The 18,318-nt window shown below is 42.1% G+C and overlaps 1 protein-coding gene across 9 annotated transcripts in view; it reads left to right on the top strand.

The window, feature by feature from the left end:
* RBMS1 (RNA binding motif single stranded interacting protein 1) overlaps window positions 1–13,468 on the top strand; it is a 213,270-nt gene extending 199,802 nt beyond the window's left edge. For 7 of the 9 annotated variants that reach the window (XM_044242184.1, XM_044242183.1, XM_044242187.1 and 4 more), the window contains exons 8-15: window positions 376–425; window positions 552–645; window positions 3,186–3,233; window positions 4,120–4,170; window positions 6,757–6,867; window positions 8,172–8,252; window positions 9,867–9,951; window positions 10,816–13,468. In XM_044242184.1, the coding sequence (XP_044098119.1) occupies window positions 376–425; window positions 552–645; window positions 3,186–3,233; window positions 4,120–4,170; window positions 6,757–6,867; window positions 8,172–8,252; window positions 9,867–9,944 (513 nt within the window). In that variant the 3' untranslated portion in view covers window positions 9,945–9,951; window positions 10,816–13,468. The remainder of the gene's footprint in view (window positions 1–375; window positions 426–551; window positions 646–3,185; window positions 3,234–4,119; window positions 4,171–6,756; window positions 6,868–8,171; window positions 8,253–9,866; window positions 9,952–10,815) is intronic. The other 2 variants (XM_044242189.1, XM_044242190.1) reach the window with 1 other exon arrangement.
* Window positions 13,469–18,318: the final 4,850 nt, after the last annotated feature.

Below are 18,318 nucleotides of genomic sequence, written 5' to 3'. Positions count from 1 at the left end.
CCACTGGATGGCACTTCCCATCTCTCTCAAGGGAAGTGCCATCCAGTGGAAATGTTCTAGAGTCTGCTCTGTCCGGTGATAACCACGAACCACATGTGGTTCTTTGACCACTTGGGATATAGCCAGTGAGCTGGGGGGACTCCATTTTTCCTTTAATTTTAAATAGCTGCACACAGCTAATGACTACCGAATGGATCAGTGCAGACAAAGAGCTTAATTCTTATTTTGAGGGTATGTTTGTCTAAAGGAAACGTCAGATTTCATCAAATGCTACTGAACTATCTCTATTTTTTGTGTTGCCATGACTCTAAGAAATGGAATTTTTAAACCGTGCCCTTGTGGGTAAGTGATTCTGTTTCTTTTGCTTTCCCATAGGCTGGAATGACACTTACTTATGACCCAACCACAGCTGCTCTACAGAACGGGTATGTCATTAAGATAAATGCATGGTGGCTTGAGGGAAAATGTGAAGGTGGAAAATACCAGACATTTGTCCCGGGAATTATTCTTTTTAAAGGATGACTTAATAAAGGCTTTTGTGTTTGTTCTAGATTTTATCCTTCACCATACAGTATTGCTACAAACCGAATGATCACTCAGACTTCTCTTACACCCTATATTGCATCTCCTGTATCTGCCTACCAGGTTTGTACCTTTAGGACTCAAGAGTATGACAATTTGTCGGCCGTGAATCACCACTGTGTTTTTATGTGTCTCAACATTTTGAACATTTATAAGGAAACCTAAGTCAAACATTATGCAGCTTCAATGCCTACTTTAGAAAAAGCCACTTTTTATTTGACAGAGTGCCTTGCTTTTATATATAGGACAATATAAAACAAGGGAAAATGGTTATTGGTTGTCAGTCCTTGAAGTCATAGCCTTCTAGAACTGGGGTGAACCCAGAATGCTTCCTCCACAGCGGGCTCTGCTCTTGGACATCATATGTCCCAGAAGCTGAAACTTAAAAAGAAGTGACATTAGGTAAAATACAGAAGACTGTGCACTGTTGCCATCATTTGTTCATCAGCAGGAACTAAGAAAAGAGCAAGTGAAGATGCTAATAAATAAAGACATGTCTCTCTCAGGTAACATTAAATGAGCAATGCAGTGAGATTTGAGGCAGAAAGTGTGGTGGTGGGGTAACTCCCTGTTTAAACAAGTTATTTTGAGGAGGCTTTTTATGTTCAAATAAATTTCCAGCTTAGAACCAAGATCTCCTTAAGTACCTTGTTATAAGATGGATTTGGTTTTACTAAGATTTAGCTCCTATTCTCCACGAACCCAGTGGTGTACAATTTGTGCGCATACAACGAACACAGTGGTATGCAATGTGTGCACAGACTCCTCTCTCCTCCTGTGTCTGAGTACCTGTAACAGGGTTGCTGCCTTAGCCCACACAGAAGCATGACCACAGAGTTCATTCACAGACATGTGGGAATAGAGTTCTCTTTGGTTGACTGTTGAGATCCTGGGTGACGAAAATCAACTCTTGTATATTCTTGCTTTTAAAACATTTGAATTAGATGTTGTAGCCCTGATTTCTGGGGTTAGGGGACTACAATATCTAATAACTGTGTTATGTGACTTCTGTAAGCCTCAGTTTCCTCATCTTTAAAATGGGGATAATAATAGTATCTTTCTCAAAGGCTTGTTATAAAAAACTAACTGAGACTGTTTCTGTAAAGAGCTCAGCACAGCCCCCGGCTTAGCAGTAGTGGTCAGTAAATGTTAGCTGTGATCGTGGTCATCATCAGTATCGATGCAGGACTAGTGGGCTGGTGAGAGGATACTCATTATCCTTTTTAAAATGAGGAATTGGTCAACATAAGCAATACCATGGAGGTGGTTCTGTCCGAAAACTTAAAAGTAGCTTCGTGGTTAAACGTGTGAAAATTGAAGCTGTACAGGAGCCTTCCCAGCTCCCTCGCTTTTTGGGTCTTTTCTCTGCCTCCCCCCGAGTTGTCCCTCATTGTCTTTTCTTCTGACTCTCTGGGCTTTACTAAGTGTTACTTGCGCTGGTACTTCAGTCGGCCGGCCACAGTATTCACTCATTTAATGCCTCTTTCATTGTTTTGGGCTTAAAATTTCTCTGTCTTCCCTGACTATATAAGACTCCATGAGCTCTGTGCTGGTGCGCTCTCCCTAACTAACAATTCCCCAGGGAAAGGTAGTCTTGTTTAACTCTCTGACCTTGGAAACCTCTGCCATTTGTGTAGATCACTGGAAAGAGGGACACGTAGTGAGCTCATTCTCAGGCGGACAGTTGTGCAGACTCATTTAGATGTGTGCCGCTGTGGCTCTTAGAGCTGTCAGTGCCTCTCCCCACCACCTCTGTTCCCCCTCTTTACTGTCAGTGAGCATTTGGGCCATAGAATTCTTTCATAGCATAAGAAAAATTCGGAGGCCAGTATTCATAGTAGAGTTGATACACCTAACTGAGAACAACATTTCATTTCAAAGTCCTCATTTCTTCCCCTGGCATTCTGTGTGTCCCTGATAAGATCCATGTGGAATTCCATTCCATTTGCCCGACCCTCACCGTGACCGAGGTTCTTAACCCGCTAAGTCCAGGGCCACAGCAGGGTCAGCAGATGAGCTTTAAGTAGTCTGAGATTCTCTTACATCGTTTGCAGAATGTTACTCATGTATACGCAGTTAGCTGTTGTGGCGGGGGCGGGGGGCTGGCAGTAAGTTCTATTTCTGTCATCAGGTTTTCAAAGGGCTCCACAACCCAAAGTTGGGTAGAGAACCAGTGGTAAAGAACTCAAAGAACAGAGATTATTATTCCCATTTTACACTTAGGGAAAATTGAGGAATAGAAATTGAGAGCAGCTGATTGGCTGCATAAGGAAGAAAATTGGATTAGGTGTTCTAGCTCCCTAACCCCAAAATGCTATATAAGCTATTAGATTCTTAAGACCACTGAAAGCATACAAAAATGAGAGCATCTGGCCCCAGTTGGGGTCTCCAGGGAGCTGCTCTCCTCCCTATGATTTATTCAGTGAAGGCCTTGCACTCGCATTGGAGTGGGCCTTTCTCCACTAAAGCACCATATGCTTATACAATGGGATCTGAGAAATTGGCATCTGCGAGAAACCACCAGTGCCCCAACGGGGAAAGGCTGCAGTCCAGATAACTGAAATGTTAACAAGGCAGAAGCACTTAACTTTGGTCTGCCTTAGGTGGCAAAGGAAACCAGAGAAAACAAGTATCGGGGCTCTGCTATCAAGGTAAATCACAATACATTCTTCCCCCATGACTTTTCCCCATATCCTTTCTATAGAACCTCTGAAGTTAACCATAGGGGATAAGCTACAGGAGGGTTTTGTGGTTAAAGAGTTAAAGACCGACTGTATTTTTTTTTAAATTATGTAGTCTTGGGAGAACTCTGGGCATCAAGAAATGGACTGATACTTTTTCTCTTGAGTGGTGGGCTGCACAGGCTTGCTTTCCTGCCATGGAACCTGACTCTCACGTCTTACTCCTTGATGTGGAGGGTCTTCTGTGCAGGTGCCGTTTTGACTGTACATGTCAGTACCTAATTTTGAAAGTTTTTCATTTTCTAAATCTGATTTTCAGATTTGTATTTTCCACACTCTAGAAGTTGTTGACCACCAGACAAGATTTCTGAAACCTAATATCCTGGTATCAAAGAGGGATTGAATTTTGCTATTCTTTCTAAATAAGCACATACTTTAAGGATTAGTTTGTGATAAGATGTGCTGGAATTAATTCTCATTTATCTGTATTCCTAAAGTGCCTAGTTCATACCTTGATTATCATACTCCACTATTTGCGTTGTTAGCTTGTTTTATCTCCATAGTAAATTTCTTGAGGGTGGGGCCCATGTCTTACTTGCCTTTTTCTCTTTGATGCCTGGTACTCAGTACATACTTCTTGAATGGGCAAGTGGAACTTGGTTTTAAATAATCGTTTCATCCTTATTCAGAGTGACCAGCTTGCCAAGAACTCTAACTGCCTTAATCTTTTTAATCGTTGATAGTATTGCTTCCTTATTTTCCTTCTGTAGATTTTAACATGATTAAAAGAGCTCTAGAGAAAGGTAGCATGTTCCAGTGGAAATCAATGTTTTTTTCAAAATCCTCCCTTTTCCAGGTGCAAAGTCCTTCTTGGATGCAACCTCAACCCTATATCCTACAGCACCCCGTAAGTTTTTGAACTTCATGGCTTTTTGCTTTGCAGCTAAGCTGTGTATACATTTGGAAGCCAGTTTTCTGGATTAAAACCTTTTGCCAAAGATGGTGTAGGCTTTGGGAAATTTGAAGCATGGAATATAAGAATGTATAAGTTTGTTATAAAACCTCCTCCCACCCTTGTCATAAAACATATTGGTAGTTGACATTAAATCAAATGTGCAGTTGTCAGAACTAAAAGTTTCTCCTATTTGAAGCAGGGTGCCATTTTCTTCTTCATACTGGTTTTGTAGAAGGCCATTCAATTTTTTGAAGTTGTAACGTTTTTAAATTGCTGTATTTTTAAGAGTAGTTGATATGAAAGAGCTGACATACTTTAATTGTATTCTGTTTAATGCAAATATGAAGTGTTCAAAAGGAAGCTAGAGATTTTTATCCGTTTACTTAACCTCTGTGGAAATTATAAATACTAAATCAGTAACACTTTCTTTGGTAACTGTGATTTCTTTAGTGACTTGAGCATTTGTTGTACTTATATGTACATATTCTATTTTTTAATTGAGTTACACTTCATATTAATAGATAGTGTATTTAATGTGTTTTTTAGAGATACATAAAATCTAGATTGTTAAATTAAAGTATGCATTTTGAAAGGTGAAAAATGAAGGCGGAGAACAAAGTCACATACAAAGCTAGCAGTGCCCAACACAATGATCTATATGATTGGCATGAGAAGGCCACAGATTTGGCCCTAAGCTTTCTAATAACTGAGGCCAAATGGGAATTCTAGTAAGCAAAATAGTTCCCGGTGCTTCTAAGAGAAAAACAGGTCAGTTGCTTAGGGGGGGGAAGCACGCCACTGTTGGCCTGAAGTTGAGACAGGAGTTTCTCTCAGGACACCTCCAAGGAGGATACCATGCAGCATAAGAACATATGTCTGAAACGACTCCAGGGACAAGTTCTGAACAGGAAGTTGCTGAGATGACTTTGAAGCGGCAGATAAAACCCATTTAGTTGATAACACAGGAGACGAGCTCTCAGATGACGGATGTGTGTGTCTGTGTAAACACGTGCACATTATCTGTCTCTATAGGCACAGTCTTGGACAGTAGCTCCTACAGATGAATGCAAAAAAGAAGCAGGAAATTCCTTCAGCATATTCTGGGCTTCTGAATCATTTCCATGTTACCACACACTTTCTGATGATGCACACTAAAAATTTAAAAGGAACAATTTTCACTGCATGAACAACAAACAGTTTCTGACACATATCTCTGTCTTTTTTGGCAACTTCTAGAGACAAAGCCTGGGCATATCCCAGTTTCACATCTTTGAGGAGACCGGTAGCGTGTGCAGAATGTTCTTAGCTGAGGACTCGGTCCCCTTCCCCACCCAGTTTAGACTGCCTTCCCCCAGAGTTAAAGTGCCTGCGTTCCAGTCTCAGACCTCAGCTGTGTTCTGATTAGCAATAAGACAGTGTGTGGAAGAGATAGATCAGTTGCAGTAATATCAAAAATGTAACATTAATATTGATAGGATGTATCAGAATAATTGCACTCTCGGGTAATGGGGTGATTGCAAAAGTGAGAGGAATAATACAATCTGTAAGAATATTATATAGGATAAATTAGAGGAAATGCAAAAATCCAGAAATAGAATTAATTTAATTTCGGTTGAGACAGTCAATGTACCATTTTGCAGTCATTAAAAATGATGATAATGATGGCTATGCGCCAAGTGAGGTAAATATTTATAACAGAATGTTCAGAGGAAAAAACCCAGGATCTGAAATTGTTTACGTACCCTGGTTGCGACTCTGCAGATATGTCAAGACTAGAGTCTGGGAGATCGTACCCTGACAGTGCCGGTAGCAGCCATGTATCAGGGAGAGGCTAGGCTGGGTTGTGGGTGATTTTTTGTTGTTGTTTTTTTGTCTCCCCCCCCCCCCGCCCGACCCCATTTTGTTCGATTATATTTAATTTTATTTTTAATGACCAGAGGTTTTTTCAGATGAAATCAAAGAATCTGAAGTCAGATTATTAATCATATCTGCATCTCCCTCCCTCCCTTGGCACCAAATGATACCTGGAGGTTCTGAGAAATAGTGAATGGAGAATGAGATCTTGATCCAAAGAGCCTGATCTTGAGTCAAATGACTGTACAGAACATGTTTAAATGAGATATGATATTTATAAATACTCAATATGGCCTGTTGTTTTGTGGCTGCATAAATCACCAACCATCATCTATTATTTTAAAAATCAAGAAAGCATTTTGGTAACCCCAGCCAGCCGAAAATGGTTTGCATTTCCTCCTGCAGCTCCTCCTGCTGGACTAGCTTGCTTTACACGTGAGTGAAAGGAAAGGCAGGATGTTTAATGCAGTCATTGCCCTGAAATGAATGCTCTTAAGAAGGTTTTAGGAAGCATTATCTAGAAGGTTTTGGGAAATTGTTTATGATACCATAATCAAGTTTGAGAGGAGGTTATCTTAGTTTCACATTTCTCAACTAAGGCATTTTCCTTTGCAGAAGGAATGACAGACTCTGAACTCCCTCCTTGAGTTTATCTTACACTCTGCTTGTCTCCCAACTCCCCAGGGGGCCGTGTTAACTCCTTCGATGGAGCACACCATGTCACTACAGCCTGCGTCTATGATCAGCCCTCTGGCCCAGCAGATGAGTCATCTGTCACTAGGCAGCACCGGAACAGTAGGTGGCCAATTAATACCTTGTGTCTGAGCAAATAGAGGAGGGTGAATTAATGCAGCCCGCATCTTCCCCATCAATTACAGGCTCCATGATGTCAAAGATTATGTCCGAGCCCCTCTCACCCTCCACATCGCCTCCCACGGGGTTAACTGATGAACCAAATGTCTGTCCTTCGGGTATCTCTCTGCCAGATACCACATCTAGCCCCAGTAACTAGTGCCGTTCATTCACACTGCAGACCTGGTGTCAGGAAGCAAAAGACGAAAGTGATACATGGTGGTCAAGGCAGGGAATTTTTCCTCACTTCACTTCTTTTACGGAACTGAGTGGGGGCACTGTCGCACAGTCTTAGGATTGACTTCCTTCTCTAGCGTTCAGGAGACTTGGTTGGGGATTGAGGTTGAGCCTACACCAGAGGAACTTCAGCGTTGATATATATCAGCATAACATGTAGAGGGTAAGATGGCTGAAGGCTTGTAATTCAGACCGTATCCTTTGTGCTGAAAAGAACTAAGGGAAGTATGTTTTCCTCTCTTATGTTCAAAACCCCAGCAGCAGCTTCCTGTGATGGCTCAGGCAGGTCCTTGAGATCAGCAAGGAGGCTTTGCTGCCTTTGGGAAAGGATAGCCGTCCACATCAGGAAAGCAAGGGTTCATTTCCTATTCTGCGGTCACCTGATAAAGATCCAACAAGTCCTTTACTCCTTAGGTCTCCCCCTGTGAAAATAATTCTAAATAGTAGTTCAGGGGACTGTTGGAAAATAATGAGGTGCTTTGAAATGAGAGCTTCTAAAGTAGCACATTAGTGATATTGAGAATTGAGAATGAGAAGTCTTTTTTTTTTTTTTTTTAAGATTTTATTTATTTATTTGACAGACAGAGATCACAAGTAGGCAGAGAGGCAGGCAGAGTGTGTGCGGGGGGCGGCGGGGGAAGCAGGCTCCCCGCCAAGCAGAGAGCCCGATGTGGGGCTCGATCCCAGGACCCTGGGATCATGACCTGAGCTGAAGGCAGAGGCTTTAACCCACTGAGCCACCCAGGTGCCCCGAGAATGAGAAGTCTTAATGATCTTCACGCATGTATTTGTTTGTTGGGAAATCCAAGGTGGGAGTTTTAGTGCGACAGATTCAAAAAGTAGAAACAGTCACTTTGCTTTCCACATGATAATTAAACTTTGAGGTAGCTTGTTTACATTTCTTCTTTGAGAGCTCCAAAAATTTGACATTCCCATCTCAAAATTCTCTAAGCACTCAGAATGTTTGCATGGCTTATCATTTCCCATGCTGACCATGTTCTTCTTTTCAGTACATGCCTGCGACATCAGCTATGCAAGGGGCTTATTTGCCGCAGTACACACACGTGCAGACAACAGCCGTTCCCGTTGAGGTTGGTACAGACCCACGCGATGGCCGTTCTGGCAACGAGTAGTTTCAGAAGTGGGTAGATTAGATAGAACACAAAGAAAAATCTATCAGAAGTCAAATATTTGCATAAAGAATTGAGTTTAGAGGGCATCTAGAGCTCGGGTTATTTTCAACCATGGAATATCATTCTCTGCATACAGATTAGTGTAGCGGTGTCCTGGCCATACCCCCCAGACTCCCAGAACTATTTTCCAAGCTTGTAGCATGTTTTGCACCCTTCAAGAATCTATCGTGTCTCCTGCAAAGGGATACTCACACATAAATTAAGATAAAGCTAGAGTTTGCAATCCTAGTACCAAAGATTATGTTAATAATAATAACTATAAGAAGAAATTAATTGTAATTAAAATAGTTGAAAAATACTGATGTTTCAGAATTGTTAACAGGGATGAGGACCAAACCATACCTTTTTTTTTATAGAGGCTGCTAGGATAGCTAATGGAAGAAGACTGACACTTGAATTGAGATGGGACAGAAAGCAGAGAAAGACAAATATCATATGATTTCACTCATATGTGGAATTTAAGAAACAAAACAGATGAACATAGGGGAAGGGAAGGAAAAATAAGATAAAAACAGAGAGGCAGACAAACCGTAAGAGACTTTTAACTGTGGGAAACAAACAGGGTTGTTGGAGGGACGATGGGTGGGGGGGTAGGATAATTGGGGGATGGACATGAAGGCGGGAGCTCGATAGAATGAGCACAGGGTGTTCTATGCAACTGATGGATCACTAAATTCTACCCCTAAAACTAATAGTACAATATATGTTAACTAAATTGAATTCAAATTAAAACAATTTTTAAAAAAGGATTGAACAAAAAGCATAGCATTTGTCTGCAAAGTACCCTTAAAATTCCAAGGAAATTCATCATCGCAATCAATCCTACTCAGTAGATAGATCCTGTAGCTTCCAGTTGCAGAAACAGCCCTAGGACTGTGGTTGGTTTATTTTGGGGCATTCTTGTTATGTTTTGTGTTGTGCTGATTGATTTAAATTTGTGTACTTATTGACAACCACCATTACCAGAACCCATAATCCCTTATCTGCAGTTCTGAAACACGCAGCAAAATCTGAAAATAAAAATTCTCTTTATAACTGTTTTAGCAAAAACCTGACCTGTGGCAAAACCCAGTGGGAACTAATACAAGACAAAATCTTAGCCCAGTTTCTATGCATGTTTATATCTTCCTGTGTAGACCTGCCTGCGTGTTTGGTGATGAGTTGTAGCTCTAGGCCCCACAGGGTATATTCTGTGATGAAGGGCATATGTCTACCATTTTTCAGATCTGAATGTATTGAATTCCAAGTTACATCTGGCTCCAAGAGATCAGATATTTGTTTGATAAATTGTAGTTTGACCTGAAGAGACAACTCATAAAAGTTCGGGTGGGAGGTTCTTTGGGTCTGTAAGACATCTTAACTCCTCAGGGAAATCATCGACCTTGAAAACCCCACATAATATTAAGAAAATCACTTTTAAGGAGCACTTGTGTTTTCAGATGTGAAACTTAGACGAGAGCAGCAGAGTTTGGATGTCATTGCTCATGTTTTATCTGCCCTGCTTTGTTGTAGGAAGCAAGTGGACAGCAGCAGGTGGCTGTCGAGACGTCTAATGACCATTCACCATATTCCTTTCAACCTAATAAGTAACTGTGAGGTATGAGGGAAACATCTTTGTAACCATAGGGCTCAGTTCAAGGAAAGTCTATGATTCTGTTATCTTTTTTTTTTTTTAGATTTTTTTTTATTTATTTATTTGACAGAGAGAGATCACAAGTAGGCAGAGAGGCAGGCAGAGAGAGAGGAGGAAGCACGCTCCCCGCTGGCAGAGAGCCCAATGCGGGACTCGATCCCAAGACCCCAAGATCATGACCTGAGCCGAAGGCAGCGGCTCAACCCACTGAGCCACCCAGGCGCCCCTGATTCTGTTATCATAATGATACTTAGAATAGCTCAGGCTTGGTCACACTGCCTTAGTATGGCCAAAGAATCCTGTGTTATTGAAATACTAATATCTTGTGGATTTGCAGATTAGCTCAAAAGAACAGTGCCTTGTATTGAAGTCAAATGTGTATAGTTCCTTTCTCATTATCCGTACCCCTCCCACCTTAGAGATTTGTAACAAATCAGTACACCGGGTGTCAAATTTGTCCTGCTGTACATGCATCCAGATTTATATTGCTTTCGTGCTCACAAGTTGAAGGAAATACTGCCAAAGATTTGGCTTCATCTGGTATTAAAGAGGAGCAATATCTTGACTATGAATTTAATGTCTGTATCCTTCGATCCAGAGCTCTGGTTGCTCTGATCTGAAGTATGCTGCAGGCCCCAGGTTTGAAAGGTGGAGTCAGGTTCTAGAAACTACCGTCTGTCCCAGCATTTGTTGGCCTACCACCAGTGACCAGCACCGTCTTAACTTTCTCAAACCTGTATACCACTGAAACGAGGAGGAGGTTACAGAATTCTGTGGTAGATTACACCAGATGTACAAAAGCATTTATCTTTTATTTTTCTCTTCCAGATGTACATAAGGGCGTTCTTACATGAAGAAGGGTGTGAAGGCTGAACAATCATGGATTTTTCTGATCAATTGTGCTTTAGGAAATTATTGACAGTTTTGCACAGGTTCTTGAAAACGTTATTTATAATGAAATCAACTAAAACTATTTTTGCTATAAGTTCTATAAGGTGCATAAAACCCTTAAATTCATCTAGTAGCTGTTCCCCTGAACAGGTTTATTTTAGTAAAAAAAAAAAAACAACAAAAAAAAACAAAACAAAAGATTTTTATCAAATGTTATGATGCAAAAAAAAAAAAAAAAAGGAAAAAAGAGAAAAAAAGTAAGAAAAAAAGAAAAGAAAAAGAAAACTTCAATTTTCTGGGTATGCACAAAGACCATGAAGACTTATCCAAGTGCATGACCGGATTTTTGTGGTTTTTGTCCATTTTGTGTTTAATTTGCGTTTTCTTCAGCTGTATGCAGTGGGCTCTGACGTTTAAGTAGTCCGACTCCCCCCTGGTGTTCCGTGCTTGCGAGTGTGAGTGTCGATGTATCCAGTGTTGCCCTCCGCGTCTCTCTTCTTAGCTTCTCCGTTTTTCTTTCATCGTAGTGTGAAGTGTCTTCTCCTTTTCTATGAATTCCAATTTGCCTTAACTCCTTTGATGCTGTAGCTGTTTCAGTAAAAGTTAGTTCAAACTAATGATGTAGAACGCTTTGACCAAATGAGCTGGTCTATTATGCCTTGTAAAACAGCAGCATAGGGCTTTTAAAAGGTAGTCAATAAAAGTTGCTGAAATTTTGGCTTTTTTAAATATGTAGTAGGTGTTTTTAATGATTTTTCACATAATGTGTAAGGTAGTGAAATGCAAGAAGGGAAAAATGTTTTGTGTGAAACACATTTTCTGACTGGGGAACTTTTAATAGGGTAACTTGTTTGTAAGGCTGTTCGCCAACAGTTTCCTCTGATAGTTTGACTGATTTAGGGTATCTGCTGTATGATGCAATGTAAAGTCTTTTTTGCCTTTTTTCAGGAAAAAAAAACCTAACTCGATGTTCTAGATTTAGTGTAGGTAGCGTTGGGGTTGGGGGTTGGGGGGGCGGGGGCGGGGAGTCACCGAATGTTTTGTCCTTCCTTTATACTAATGATAGTGCTTTAGACTGAGAATTACGCCTGAGATCTGGCAAACGGAAAAACGTTGCTATTGCAACTAAATGGCAAAAGCTAAAAGTAAGGATTTTATCTTCAAACATAAGCTGAGGTAGGAATAGAAGCAAAACGATTGGCTACTAGCTCTCTCTATTACATAAATTTGAGAAATCAAAATTACTTGGCACTTTTAAAGGTAACTTCACCAAAGACCGAAGAGCCAGTAACCAGTAGCTCCACCTTCTCTCAGCGTCATATCTTCTGTGCTCTTTATTTTTGCCGGACCAGTTTGCGGTTAGGAGAATGTGCCTTTTTTGTACCTTTGCATTTAGGTTTTATAATTTTAATTGATGTATGGACACACACCAACAAACAAAAAAGCATGAAGGAAGATTTGGATCCAAGCAGTGCCACACTTTACATCATCACTACAAGTGTTAAGTGTAAAGAGAAACCAATTTTGAAACTATGAAATTCCTGATTCATAAATACACAGTTATTTCTACTTTAGTACATAGAAGATAATTCACTGTTATTGAAGCTCTTTTATTAAGACAATTGCATACGTTTGAAAAGCAATGGTAAATTAAGTTGTCTTCCAAAACTGTGTACTTGTCTGGTCAACTGTGTGTGATCAGTTATCTACCTCAGAGTCTGTTTTCTTTTGTGCTGGGACAGGTTGCTGGCCCTCCCTGTTTCCACAGACCAAATCCTCCTAGCTCAGGAGCTAGGGCTAAGCAGTTTTTTCTTTCAAGTATTTTTTAGTTTTTAAATTTTATGCTTGTATTTGATTATAGATGTCAGTGACATTTCATAGTTTCAAAAGTCCTTGCTGCTCTGAGAAGTGTAGATTCTAGTGAAAATTACATAGTCCTAAGAGAAATGTGTTTTGTTTTTGTTTTTGTTTCCTTTTTTAAAGTTGTGGTATTATTGGTTCTATGCTCCCTGGAATATTACTGCTTTGTGAAAGTCCAGACCGAACGCAGCGCCCTCCTTGTACCTAGTACATTTATAAACCTGGGTCTCTCACTACTTGATATTTTTGCATTAGTTAAGACAGAAATTTGATAGCTCGGTTAGAGGGGAGGGGAAATCTGCTGCTAGATATGTCTGAATTAAGTGCCATACTCGTCTGGGTAAGATTTGGGAAACATAACCTCTGTACATAAAATAAAAAATAAAAAATAAAAAAAAAATCAGTTAAACATCACATAGTAGACAGCCATTAAATTATAAAAAAAAATTAATTTATGAAGAAAGACCTTTTGTACAGATTGAAAAAAAAGATTTTCATAGAGATATCTATATGATCAAGAGAGTTAATTTTTTATTTTTGTTTTACTAGTGCCACAAACTTGCCAGTGGTAACTTATTTGTCCGGTTCAAGATAACTCTGTAGTTTTCCTTCCTAGGACTTGTTGTTAAACGCCAAAAGACATTTTTGAACTGTACATTTGATCAGATTGTTAGCTTTTTCTGTTTTATTTCTTTTGAAAACCTTTGAATAAAAAACATCTGAAATTTTATTTTTCCTGTCAGTTTTTTTTAAGTAGGTTAAATGTGTATCAGAATTTCATGCATTTCATTCCTGATCTCTTCCTTCGGCTCAGGCAGTTGGTTTGAAAGTGAGTTGAAAATTATTTCAGATTCACTGTGTACTCAGAATACAAACCTTTCCACCCCTCCTCCTCTGGTAATTTAAATCCATGTGTGGGAAACCAGAGACATCAGCCATCAGCTGACCACATCTCATGTCAGCCAGAGTCTACCTTTGGTCTGTTCTGAAAGGCCAGAGAGCCAGACCTCTCTCCTACCGCTACCCTTTGACTGTGTCACAGACCAGCTAGAGAGTGGAGGAAGAACGGTCCCATCCGTGTTGCGCAAAGGGGATAAGGATTTCAGGCTGATCTTATCCATGCCTTGATGACGTGAGCCTTCCTCAGTGACCTCGTTCGGCTGTTTCCCGCAGGAGGCTCTCATGGAGCTTGCATGGGGGAGAGAACTCCTCTCTTTGCCAACTGATGTACTTCGTGAGAGGCACGTAGTATAGGAAATTGAGTCCTTTACCCAGGGTGGCTTAACTGTTACAGTGTCGTCATACAGAATTCTTCTGCTCTCCAAGGGCTGTCACAGTGGTGAGAGGAGTAGGCAAGAAGACCCCATACTCCACCCATTTCCATACACCTCTCAGCCAGGTGGGGCGTGGGGGGCGAGGAGGACAGAAGTGGGGTGTAGAGCAGGTAACTTGACCAGGGCCAGGAAACCCCGGTACTGAATGGCTCATTCAGAAAAGGAAACGTGGCCCTCTGATGGGTGCTGGAGGGAGAAGGATGTCGCGGCAGGTGGAGACCGCAGCCTCACCACGACGCGCACAGGGTGCCAAGGATGGAGGCTGCGTGGTCTCCTGTCCCAGGGCTCCTTCATACGACCAGTGACCACAGGCAAGAAAGCTGCACCATCCGGGCTGCCAAGTGTCAGGTTTTGTCTGTCTTCTGTTCTTGTATTTTAGGAAGGCTTTCTGTCACGGGAGTCCCGGGGCATCCAGGGGCTGCTGTTACATGGAAACTGGTGAACACTTTTCCCAGAGCGCCTTTTCTGTCTGTGCAAGAGCAACAGGCACACCGGGTGATGGTGCTTCGTGGGGGGGGGGGGGGGGGTGGATAGCGCTACCACTCGGGCGGAGAGCAGCTGCGGTGCCTGGCGGGGGCGGTGCGCTGCTCAGGTCATCCTCGGGAGCAGGATCTTCCCTCAGTCTGAGATGGGCTGCGACCCAGCTTCTGGCGTGGAGTTTTTGTGTTGGAAGGGAGGGCAGACGCTCGGGACGTGGCTCCCCGGCTAGCGTGCATTTCCCCCTCTCTACCGGCTCCACTGGAGCCCGAATTCCACTTCTTAAATTTCCCAGACACCGATTTGAAATCCGCTGGTTGAAAGACGGTACCTCCCAGCCTGAGTGGGGCTCGAACAAGGCGCAGATCTGACTGATCTCTTCATTCCACTAGAGTAGCCAAAAACGGAGGAGAGCCAGCTGCCTTGGAGTAAAGGGCCTGGACCTGTCATCAGCCCCTCTCCCTCGGACACACACAGCTTCAGAAGATGTCAAGTAGGTGGAGAGGGAGGAAACTCCGAGCTCAGGGTTTAAGAAAAGCAGGGCAGTTTGTTCCCTCAAATAGCAAGGTGATGAGACAACCAGCCCTCCGTCGTCGCCGAACTCAGCCCCTACCAGGCGCCTGTCACAGATGGCAGCGGGGAGTGGGGCTGGGAGGTGGGCGCCCACCGGTCCCAGCAGGCAGTTCGTGGCATAGCCCTGTGCCCGTCCCTCCGTGTGGGATCAATTCCGAGAAGCTTTGGAATTTCCACCCTGAGAGATGGCTCGAGAGCATCTTGCTCTGGCTCTTGGTAGGGCCGGAGTGTTTTAGCTTGAGCCACTAGAGGGAGGGGTACATTGCTCTTCACCTTGAGCGGCGAGCTCTGGGGCAGGAGCCGGGCCTGCCCAGGCACAGGGCAGGGCCTTGGAGGGCGACTGTGGGTGAGTATTCGGCAGCTGCAGACACACTCCAAGGGAGATAAAGAGGTCCCGAGTCGGGGAGTAATTGTAAGAACTGATCTATAACCACCATTGCCTGATGCTGGTGGCTCCTCTTTCTCATTGGGAAGGAACAAATGCAGCTTTTAAGGCTCAAGGAAGCTGGGGGCAGGGGGGAAGCCAGAAGCCTTGCCAGACCTCATGACTGGGAGGAGCAAGAAAGCGCTGGCAGGTCTCTGGGCTGCTCAGAATTGAAAACAGGTGGCATTGGATTCAATACTTGAATGCTATTATTCATTCCATTTTCAATGTGACCCCACGAGGCTGAGATTTGATCTAAGTTCTTCCATTGCTCCTTGGTACAAGATATGGATCGTAAATGAGACTGCAGGTGTCTCCTCCGTCTAGTGTCCCTGGATCCACTTTCTCTGCCTGAATGCTACCAGAGACAAGGCACTTTCCACCTCACCTGGCATCCCTTATCTTTTTGGAACAGCTCTCAAACAGGCTTAAAGGAGTCAAATTGCAACTTTGTAATTTCTACCTCCCGGCCCTAGTTCTGCCAGCTGAGTTGCTACAGAGTAAGTCAGTCGTTCCCCATTCTTGAAAAGACCGAAGTATATTGATCAAACCTAAGAGCGATGACCAGGAACTAGAGGACAGAAGGATGTGATTTTAAAGGGACAGCACAAGGGAGTTTTTTGAGGATGACGAAGCTATTCTGTATCCTGATTGTGGTGGTTACACAAATATATGGGCTAAAATCCACAGAACTGTATATTTCCCAAAAACATCTTTTCATGTATATTCACTTGTAAAATAAAATCTTTTAAAAGAGAGAGAATTTGGTCATTCTTCAAATGAAGACTATTGCTGGCTCCGTGATTCTTTGGGTTGAGCATTCCTTGTAGCTTGAATATTCAGCTCTGGCTCCACACTAGGCACCATCAGCTTAACTTCTCGATGCACCACATATGACTCGGGTCAAAACCTAGAACCCCAGGAATAGCCTGGGCCTCACCTACCTCTCCTACGCAGCCCTATCCTTCTATTACAGGTGAGATGGTTTCCATCCTGACTTCTCAGACACACGACTGTTGTTAAAGTTTGTAGCTAATTGAAATCCTTTTGTTGTTTATTTTTTGGTCACGATAAGTAAAGAAAGACATGCAATGGAATATTACACAGTCCTTTTTAAAAGAGATTTTAATGGCATGAAAAACAATAAGAATGACAAGTGTTAGGTACAGAACTGTAGATAAAGTGTGTTCATAATTAGGAAGCAATATTTAAGTAAAAAAGATGAGGTATTCCAAAACGCTTAGCTGTGGGTGGGAGGATATTGGGAAGTTTGTATTTGCTCCTTTATACCTTTCCAAATGTTTCCGAAAACATCATCAGGGAGGAAAAGGATTTAACAAAGAATGTTGTCCTATCATCCTAAAATTATCCTGTCCTATCATCCTGAGATTACAAGTCTCCATGTTTATTACATACCAATTCAGCGTGTATAATTTTTTTGCATTTAAAAGATACTGCAGCAGACATCAGAGGACACAAAGACGACATGATGTGGTCCAGGTCCTCAAGGGACATTCTTAGGGGACGCACAAGCATATGAGTGCCAATATAGCAAGGATACGTAACAAAAGCATGACCTAAATAAAGAGCTCTGGGAGGTCTGCGAGGGGCAAGACCACCTAAACACTCTCTCCTGACATTCGTGTCATTTCCGCATTGCCAACCAGTTCCGTTTTTACTGATCAGAATTCACTCAGAAGCGGCCGCTTCCCTCAACAGTTCCTGCGCCTTCTGAGAGGTGAAGCTGTCAGGCAGACAAATGAAGTCCTCGGTAAATCTGTCATTGCCAGAATGGAACTTGGAGCAGATGTCCAAAGACTTGATGTTCCTTTGTCACTCCTGCTGTGAAAATATCGGAATGTGTAACAAAGTACTGTTTTGGTTTGGGCTGGTTAATCAAGCCAGGTGTAGGATATGGTTTAAATAGCCTCATTTTAACTTTGTTTACCCTCTGTCAGATGTTCTGCATATGCTAGATTGTGGATTTGGAAACACCTGTGTCGTTTTCTGACCCAACCCCCACCAGAAGTTGGAAACTCTTTTTTATATTTATTACTTTACTTTCTTCCCAGAAGCGTAGGCAGGAATCCCATTATATCTGCTTTGTTATACACTGTGCTTCGACACAGACCTGAGGCCATGAATATTGTTCCTGGCACTCTTGCCTTTTATTTTCTTACTTGAGAAATACTGAAGGAACATCTTTGATTCTCGCTATATAATTTTTTTCCCTCGTGTTTAGTTCTGTCTCAAAGAGAACACTTTCTATTTCCCTCAACTTTTACTCTTCCAGTGATTCTTTTGTCTCTTTATTTGGTTTATAATTTTTTAATATACAGAAGTTTGAAGCAATTTATAGGAAACACAAAAAGCACATTTAAAAATCAGTGCTTGGGGGGCGCCTGGGTGGCTCAGTGGGTTAAAGCCTCTGCCTTCAGCTCAGGTCATGATCCCAGGGTCCTGGGATCGAGCCCCACATTGGGCTCTGCTCAGCAGGGAGCCTGCTTCCCCTTCTCTCTCTGTCTGCCTCTCTGCCAACTTGTGATCTCTGTCAAATAAATAAATTTTTTAAAAAATTTTTTTAATATATAAATAAATAAATATAAAAATCAGTGCTTGGGAGGTTAACAGTGAAGAGAGAAGGTGAGAACAGAATGTAACTCTGCATGCCAAAAGGCCTCCACCATCCCTACAGTTAAAGCGCAATAATTTTGAGTTTCCTAGCAGCCAAGATGAAAAAGGAGAAAGGCACATACATCTATAATTCTTGTC

The sequence above is a fragment of the Neovison vison genome, chromosome 3, assembly GCF_020171115.1.
Source record: "Neovison vison isolate M4711 chromosome 3, ASM_NN_V1, whole genome shotgun sequence".
Classification (NCBI taxonomy): Eukaryota; Metazoa; Chordata; class Mammalia; order Carnivora; family Mustelidae; genus Neogale; species Neogale vison.
The sequence above is the reverse complement of the archived record's forward strand: the minus strand, read 5'-3'. Positions and strand labels throughout refer to the sequence as shown.